Source organism: Garra rufa, chromosome 8, assembly GCF_049309525.1.
Source record: "Garra rufa chromosome 8, GarRuf1.0, whole genome shotgun sequence".
NCBI classification, from domain to species: Eukaryota; Metazoa; Chordata; class Actinopteri; order Cypriniformes; family Cyprinidae; genus Garra; species Garra rufa.
In genome coordinates this window covers 50,330,833-50,340,720 of record NC_133368.1, presented here as the reverse complement: position 1 = coordinate 50,340,720, position 9,888 = coordinate 50,330,833, and the positions used below count along the sequence as shown (strand labels likewise).

The following is a 9,888-nucleotide window of genomic DNA, read 5'->3' as shown; positions in this document are numbered from 1 at the left end:
ATCCTGTAAGAGAGGAAATGGACTAAATTCATGCACTTTCACTCTTTCATTCTGACACTGTAGAAGAAAATTGAAAAGAGTTACACATCAATATTCAATGCAGAATTAAACATAAAGTCAGTTTTTAGAAGTTTTAAAAGTTTTTCAGTTTTAAAGCTTGAATGCTTTGAAGGCAATACTATAGTCTGTCAGATATATGACGGATGCTGGATAAATGGATAGATAGCATGATTGACATTACTAGCACGTTTCTAACTTATAAAGCATGGCACTCACTTGTTTCTAGCATGATTAGCATGTTACTAGCGTGTAGCTAGCATCATTAGAATGTTGCTAGCATGATGCTAGCATGTTTCTAGAATTATTAGCATGTTGGGTTAGGGTCAGGCTAGAAACATGTGTCTAGCCTGATTAGCATGTAGCTAACATGGTTAGAATGTTGCTAACATGATGTTAACATTACTAGCATGATTAACAAGTTACTAGCATGTTGCTAGCATGTTTCTTGCATGATTTGCTTATAGTTAACATGATTACCATGTCTCTAGCATGTTTCTAGCATGATTACCATGTCTGTAGCATGTTGTTAGCATGATTAGCATGTTGATAGTGTGTTTCTAGTATAATTAACAAGTTATTAATGTTTCTAACTTGATTAATAAGTTATCCATCAGCATGTTAACATGTTGTTAGCATGTTTCTAGTATGATTAACAAGTTATTAACATGTTTCTAACATGATTAGCATGTTTCTAGCCTGATTAGCATGTTACTAGCATGTTTTTAGCATGATTACCATTTGATAGCACGTTTCTAACATAATTAACAAGTTATCAAGTTATTAATGTTTCTAAGAACATGATTAACATGTTGTTAACCTGTTATTAGCATGTTTCTAGCATGTTGTCAACATGTTTTAACATGACTAGCATGTTTCTAGTATGTTGATAGCATGGTTAGAATGCTGCTAACATGATGTTAACATTACTAGCATGATTAACAAGTTACTGGCATGTTGATAACATGTTTCTTGCATGATTTGCATTTAGTTAGCATGTTTCTAGCATGATTAACATGATGATAGTATGTTTCTAGTATAATTAACAAGTTATTAATGTTACTAGCATGATTAACAAGTTATTCATCAGCATGTTAGCATGTTGTTAGCATGTTTCTAGTATGATTAACATGTTGTTAGCATGTTTTTAACATGATCAACATTTGGAAAGCATGTTTCTGGCATGATTAACAAGTTATTAACATGTTTCTAGCCTGATTAGCATGTTGTCAGCATGTCTTTAACATGATTAGCATGTCTCTAGCATGTTACTAATGTGTTGTTAGCATGATTAGCATTTGATAGCATGTTACTAACATAATTAACAAGTTATTAATGTTTCTAACATGATTAACTTGTTGTTAACCTGTTGTTAGCATGTTTCTAGCATGATTAGCATGTTGTCAGCATGTTTTAACTTGATAAACAAGTATTAGCATATTGCTAGCAAGATTAGCATTATTAACAGGTTTCTAGCATGTTTTTAACATAATTAGCATGTTACTAACATGTTGCTAGCATGATTAGCAAGTTATCAGCATGTTTCTAACATCGTTAGGATGTTATCATGATTCTAGTTGCTAGGCTTGGATAGATAGATAGATTTTTCCAAGATTTTAACGTTATTTTTAGGAAAAGCGTAAGTCCGATCAGTCTGAAAAGATCCAGCAGCTGGAGTCAGATCAGTCTGAAGATCTAGGCTGAGTTTGGGGTTTGGAGAGTTAAAGCTCTAGGAGGAGCAGCAGTCAGAAATATTAGTCTCAGAAGAAGAATAACTATAAGTTTAAATAGCTTTCTCCAGTCAACTTAATTAAACACTATATCAAATACTCAAGAGTTATATTATCAGTATAATCTCACTTCTTAGAGTGCACACAAAAATAAACAGTGCAGAGAAATGGTTACTGTGTCTTTTTAATCCCACAATTCTGATTTTTTTCTAACAATCACAAATTGTAAACTCTTACATTTACATTTAGTCATTTAGCAGATGCTTTTATCCAAAATGACTTACAAATGAGGACAACAGAAGCAATCAAATCAACAAAAGAGCAATAATATGCAAGTGCTATAACAAGTCTCAGTATCACAGACATAACTCAAACTAAAATGCAATTTCTAAAAATGATATAGACAAAAATTGTTTAAAATTGACAAAAACATGCAACAAATAAAAATACAACAACTAAAATTAAAAAGAAAATTGAGAATAGAATCTCATTAAAAATATTAACTAATCTATACCTATACCAGTATATTAATGCTACTAAAATGTGAGCCTGGACCTCAAAACCAGTCATAAATCTGTAATAAATAAGCTTTCAATTGATGTATGGTTTGTTAGGATAGGACAATATTTGAAAAATTATACTGTAGTTATATATACTGTAATATATGGATATATGCAAACCTGTACCAAAAAAATACAGTGTATATAATGGTCAATTATTTTGGACAATATTTGTTTGAGATACAACTATTTGGAATCTGCAATCTGAGGGTGCCAAAAAATCTAAATATTGAGAAAATCACCTTTAAAGTTGTCCAAATGAAGTTCTTAGCAATGCATATTACTAATCAAAAATTAAGTCTTGATATATTTACAGTAGGATATTTACAAAATATCTTCATGGAACATGATCCAAATATCCTAATGATTTTTGGCATAAAAGAAAAATCGATCATTTTGATCCATACAATCTATTTTTGACTATTGCTACAAATATACCCATGCTACTTACGACAAAAGACAATAGTTTTACTGTTCAGATCAATTCAGTTGAGTGAGATTCAGTTCAGTTCAGTAACAGCTAAAGTTCAGGAATCAAACTGACTTGACGCGTTAATATCCGTATAATACATCTATATATCTATGAATGTGACTCGGTTTACAATTATTATACAGAAATCAAAGCAACCGGCCTTCAACAAAAATCTCATTTGAATCGATTCACATCAAGCTTCACTTCATCGAGAATCAAACAAGACTCAATCCAGTGTCTATTAATGAGTGTTTTAGCATGCAGATGCTTGTCTGTCTCTCATCCGGCCATCCTTCTCCTCTATGAAAGAACTTCTTCTCTGTGTTTCAGGACTCATCTTTCCGCTTCCTGCGTCTGGAGGACAGAGGCCGCTTGTGCAGTAATGCATTCAGACGTCTGAACTCTGCAGCTGCGCGACTGTGAGCCGCAGACGATGTGAGGAACATACAGAACACAGAATCAAAGCATTCGGCAAATCAGCATTCGGACATTATTTATTCTCCGTCAGAGTTCTGAGAATCCTGAAAAAGTCTACGGCAGCCCTTAGAACTGTTTGCAGGAAAGTTGTGAAATTTGGCACACTGATAGAGGACAGTCTCAACATTGACCACTGCGATTTTGGAGTATCTAGCGCCACCAACAGTTCAAAATTGCATTTTGTTTATGCTAATAACTTTTGAACTGTAAGGCATTATTTTTTTTCTTCTGAATCCCTGGCTTATGCCTAGTCAAATGAATACCAAAATCATAAGGTTTAGTTTCACATCATCTTCTGACTATGCTGACAAAAAGTTATGGAATTCCAGTTAAAATTGGCCTATTTTGATGAAAGTAATCTCAATAAATATCCTTTGGGTCATGCCGAGAACATTGATACCAATTATGCAAAAATTGGCCAAACTTCTCACCATTTTGATTAATGTTCAAATCCTACTTTACTATTCCTCCTAGACCGTTGGTCCAATTTTCAACAAATTTGGCACAGATCATCTTTCGACAATGCTGGTAAAAAGTTATGGATTTCAAGTTGATCAGTCAAAACGTTCTTGAATAATGCGTGAATGAATTTGATGAATAGCATGCAAAAATGGATGTGAGGCTATATCTCTGCAACGCTTTGCTGTATTGAGACCAAAATTGGTGTGTGTTATAATAAGCATGACCTGAGGCTACTTGTACAATTTTGGAACAGCGCCGCCTAGTGGTCAGAAGATATGAAAAATTATAATCTATAAGATATTTTTGCATATAACTTCTGAATGGTTTGGCCAGAAATCACAAAACGGATCTCTTTAGATTCGGAGAAGCATGTCAAGTAGAACCATTGAACCATTTAAATTGGCCTATTTTAATGAAAGTGATCTCAACATATTTCTTGGGTCATGCCCGAGAACATTGATACCAATTATGCCAAAATTGGCCAAACTTCCTGTCCGCCATTTTGATTAATGTTCAAAACCTACTTTTTCAAACTCCTCCTAGACTGTTGGTCCAATTTTCACCAAATTTGGCCCAGATCATCTTCTGACTATGCTGACAAAAAGTTATGGAATTCAAGTTGATCAGTCAAACTGTTCTTGAATAATGCATGCATGAATTTGATGAATAGCATGCAAAAATGGATGTGAGGCTACATCTCCACAACGCTTTGCCATATTGAGACCAAAATTGGTGTGTGTTGTAATAAGCATGACTTGTGGCTGCATGCACAGTTTCGGAGCAGCGCCACCTAGTGGTCAGGAGATATGAAAAATTATAAGCGATAAGCTATTTTTGCCTATAGCTTCGGAGTGGTTTGGCCAGAAATCACAAAACAGATATCTTTAGATTCGGAGAAGCATGCCAAGTAGAACCATTGAACCATTTAAATTGGCCTATTTTAATGAAAGTGATCTCAACATATTCCTTGGGTCATGCTGAGAACATCGATACCAATTACGCCAAATTGGCCAAACGTCCTGTCCACCATTTTGATTAATGTTCAAAAACAATTTTTTATCAAACTCCTCCTAGACTGTTGGTCCAATTTTCACCAAATTTGGCTCAGATCACCTTTAGACCATGCTGACAAAAAGTTATGGAATTCAAGTTGACCAGTCAAACCGTTCTTGAATAACTTGTATATGAATTTGATGAGTAGCATGCAAAAATGGATGCGAGGCTATATGTCTACAATGCTTTGCCGTATTCAGACCAAAATTAGTGTGTGTTATAACAAGCATGACCTGAGGCTACATGCACTGTTTCGGAGCAGCGCCACCTAGTGAAAAAATTATAAGCTATAAGCTATTTTTGCTTATAACTTCTGAACGGTTTGGCCAAAAATCACTAAACGGATCTCTTTAGATTTGGAGAAGCATGCAGAGTAGAACCACTGAACCATTTAAATTGGCCTCAATATATTCCTTGGGTCATGCTGAGAACATCGATCCCAATTATCCTAAAATTGGCCAAAGTTCCTGTCCGCCATTTTGAATAATGTTCAAAACCTACTTTACTACTCCTCCTAGACCGTTGATCTAATTTTCACCAAATTTGGCTCAGTTCATCTTCAGACCATGCTGGCAAAATGTTATGGGATTCGTGTCAATTTATAAAACTGTTTTCATTTAATGCATCAACGAATTTGCTGGAAAGATACCAAACTGCGTCTGAGGCTGTTTCTCTGCAAAGCTTTAGCATGTTTACACCAAACTTTGCATGTGCCATTGTCACCTCATACTAACCACACCACATCAATTGCATAACAGCAACACCTACTGGTCAACAGTTATAAATTTTTCAATCATATTAATTGTGACTGTATTAGATTTTTCAGTCGTTTGGCTTAAAATCATCAATATGACTTTAATTGCTCATTGAGGCAGTTGGTCTGATGCTGCCAGACATGCAGGCATGACTTATCTTGGCTTCTTTGTGCCCCTTTGGGCCCCTTAATTGCTGCCTGCAGGTATATTTTAAATAGTAATAATATTTCAAAATTTTCTTTCAAAAACATTCAATTGTAACCTGTACCTGTGTTTGGTGTGCAGACAGAAGCAGTATTCGTACCTTAGTGAAGGTCAGGCAGTCTTTGTCCTGGTCTTTGTCCTTGACCTCGAAGTCGTAGAGTGCTTTCCCCTGCGGTGGCGTCTGGGACAGCGGTCGGATGCACTGGATATAACTGGCCGGCAAGAAGCCGTGGCTCCCGTTCAGCTCGCCGTGGAACCAGTTCTCGTCCACCTTTCGCCGCAGGATGATGATGTCACCTTTGTTGAACTTCAGGTCGCCCGGTTCTTTGCCCTCGTAGCTGTAAAGCGCTTTCCCACACGGCAGCTGAGGAACGTTCTAGAAGATCAAAACACAAAGACAGGAGACTAAGGTCAGAATCTTATTTTCTCAAGCATTTTTTGGTTTCGATTTCAGCCCAGAACTTTCGTTTCAGTGCATCCCTAATGATGATGATGATGCTTCATTAGTCAAACCTCACAGATTCTCTCTGCCATCATCTCTACTGTCAACTCCTGAAGGGGTTTTAAATGATTAATCACTCAAAACAAACACTAAACCTCTGAAAGAGTCTGTGAAATACAGCAGAGATCTGATGCAACGCTGGGAAACATCTGAGGAGCTCATGATGGAGATCAACACTAGTCCTGTTTATGATCCAAAATTCCCTGCACAGACTGAGTCAACAGTGATTTTACCATGGTTAACAGTGTCCAAAAACATGTCCAAAAACAGGTCTTACCCTGGTACAATCACTGTAAACCTGCCTTGAGTGGCTTTAATGCGAACATGTTTAATGAATAATGTAGAATGTAAACACACGAGTCAAACACGAACTGTAAGTATGGAGTTAATGAAGGTTTTACATTAATTATGTATGAACACTCATGCTACAAGCATAAACACACATTTAATGCAATTACAAATGCTGAAAAATGTGTTCATCAGGCATGTGTATAGTTTATTAAACTGGGTTTTCATAACAGTTCAATAAACAATAATTTAACATCAAGTAACTTACATTTTAGCCACAATATTTCCAGTACATATTTCCTTTGTCTGTTTTGGCCCCATCAACAAAACCAGTCTCAAGCAAATCCACTATAGACCACCGTCGGGCGGTTTGGAATGAATCTGTCAAATGAATGATTCAAAATCATAAACGACTCACTCATAAACCGGGCACTTGATTTGTTCTTTAATGAACCAGCATTTTAAACATCAGTTTATTAAATGATTCAATGACTCTCTCATAAAAACAGTCACTTGATTAGTTTCTGAATAAACCTTTGGGTTTGAATGAATCATTTGAATGAATGATTCAATGATTCACTCAAACAGTCGGTCACTTGACACCACCTACTGGTGAATCTCTGTACCTGCAAAAACACTCACACTAAAATGTCTCACAACTATTAAACAGAATTTATATATAATTTGTATGTAATTATACATAATAAACATACTAAATAATAGTTAATATAATATTTAAATATTTGAATAATATCAAAATTTTTAGGAGTTCAAGCTCGTAGTGCTGAAACCCAATTGTAATTGTTGGAATAGTTATGGTTCAGCGATCTCCACATAAAACTGATTGTGCAGACCAAACCGTAAGTCACAGAGACTTGAAATTTGAAGGGATGGTAGTACTCACAGCGCCGACAACGTCACCAAGACTCACCCCAATAGGCCTGACGGGGGCGCTACTGCGATCAAAAGTGTGAAATCGCTCATAACTCGGCTCATGCTGGACGAAACATATGCCTCAGATTCGATCATGCGCTATGGCGAAATTTTCGGGTATTTTGGATTTTTGGCAAAACATACATTTGCGAACTAATCCTAGGTTTTTCGCCTGATCGGAACCAAACCAGTGCAGACAGATTCTCTGGAAAACGAATATCAATACTAACCAAAAAATTCAAACATTTAACTTACTGTCGCAAAGGCATGCTAAAACGTTGGAAAGGGTTCAGGGCCACTTTTAGTAAAATGCCTATAACTGCTGAACGGAATGAGATATCTTTGCCAAACTCAGAACACTTACGTAAGAGCTCAATCTGAGAGCTTGGCCACTTGGTGGTGCTATAAGAGGGAAAAAACATAAAAAGGGGCTATAACTGTGCAACGATTTGTCCTATCAACATGAAAATTGTTGTGCACAGTCTTAGTCTAAAGTGCCACATGTGTTTATAAGGATGTTTGTGTATCTCAAAAAACATGGCCGCCATTGGCCGATGAAGTTTGAGCACCTGTTAGACATGGGTAACGGAGGATGATTGGAACTAAACTTGGTGGGCCTGTTTGTCTCAATGCCATAAAGGTCTGAGAGAAATTTGACAAAAATCGGCCACTGGGAGGGATGATATCGCATTTTTCAAGTGTAATTGATTGTACGTCACATGGTTTTTCACACATAAGCAAAATATCCATATCATATGATAGAACTCCTCATTCCGGACAACTTTGCCTCTAGAACCACTGCTGTCAATCAAATCGTTTATTAAATAATTGAGATGATGTAAAAAAACACACTTTTCCAAACTAATCCTAGGCTTTTCACTCAAACATAATATGGGGTTGCCAAACGCTTTTTAAAATCATTGATTTAGGTGGGTACAAGCTTGCTAAATAATGTTTTTCATATGTGCTTAAATGCCTTAAAGTGCTTGAACTTTGGTAATGCTTGCAGTTATCCTTTTATCTATTTTTATTAACAAAGCTCATTTTTGAAAACTAATATGACTGTAACGTCATTGTTCATGTCTTCATGTGTTATTGACTGAATGCACCTGTAAAGAACAATTAGAGTCCTCTAAACCACTCATGTTTAATAAATTCACACACTGAGCCTCTTGTATTTAATTATGAGCTCTTGATATGGAAGAATATGAAGCTGTGTGCTAATCAGTGTGATATTTAGATGAAATATGATGCATGTTCAGTCAGGCGGGTCGTTGTGCAAACAAGTGATTAGATGTGATTATGACGCTGAAGAAACTGCAAACACAATGAAGTTGATCATATTCTGTTCTAGTGATGGTTAGTCCTCTAGTATGGAAACCAGTTAGTATTTAGATGAGCGCAATACACTGGAGATGTCATGTCAGAACATTAAACACATTAATAATAAGGAGAAAACAAACATTTCAAGTGACAAATGACTCTAAGAAGTGATTCAAATGTTCAAACTAGAACAAAAACACACTGGCATGAGACAATATTCATACAAAACATGTTTTATCTTCACTAGTACAGTCATTTTTGAGACTAATTGAATATTGTGACAGTAAACTGGGTTTGAATGCGTGGATTAGCTGTTTTATTTCATTATGAATGATATTAGTTTAATAAGCCGCGGCCCAGCGACAGTCACCACTGAAAACAAAGGCACAATTACATGTGAATTAAAGCTCTGAATGAACATCAAGCGACTCTCGGCTGCGTCGCGAGGCCACGTTCAGTGAGTTTCTAATGAAATCTGACTCTCGGAGGGCTTTTCTTTCCTCAAGCGGCCCGGAACGCCGCATCCAGACGGGATTAACCGCACACAAGCTTCCCAAAGACATAAAGACAGCTTATTCCATTCAACAGAATCAATTTACAAGCTTATTTGAGCTCCAGAGCATCACTGAAAGCGTTTTAACATGATGCGGCTTCATGGCGGTGATTTACTGGGACTTAAACCGTAGATCACCGAGGATGAGCTTTAATGCATTATTACATGTCAGAGAAACTTCTCGTTAATCAGAAAGATTCTGATGCACTCTTATGGTGTTTGCACTCGACTGACATGGGTTTATTTTCCAGGAAATGCACCAATGCGATGGAAGATGCTTTGGATAAAACTGGACAAAAAGCATTTTTAAAAGTCAAAAATGTTGACACTCAAATTACTGGTGTTGTCAAATCAAACCATTAAGTGCATCCAAAAATGTTTATTTAATCAGTATTTAATGGCATATAAGCAGCTAAAGCTATTTTCACGGTAGCCGCAGAAAGGAATATAACCACGATAATCATTCAAATGTCAATAAATACTGAATTATTTACAATCATTTAACTATATTTTCTGTAA

The 9,888-nt window shown here is 36.2% G+C and overlaps 1 protein-coding gene across 1 annotated transcript in view; it reads right to left on the bottom strand.

Moving 5' to 3' along the window:
• Positions 1-9,888, bottom strand: part of LOC141340243 (E3 ubiquitin-protein ligase SH3RF3-like) — a 129,679-nt gene that overhangs the window by 30,108 nt on the left and 89,683 nt on the right. Inside the window, exon 2 of the mRNA XM_073845167.1 lies at positions 5,871-6,146. Within this exon, the coding sequence (XP_073701268.1) occupies positions 5,871-6,146 (276 nt within the window). The remainder of the gene's footprint in view (positions 1-5,870; positions 6,147-9,888) is intronic.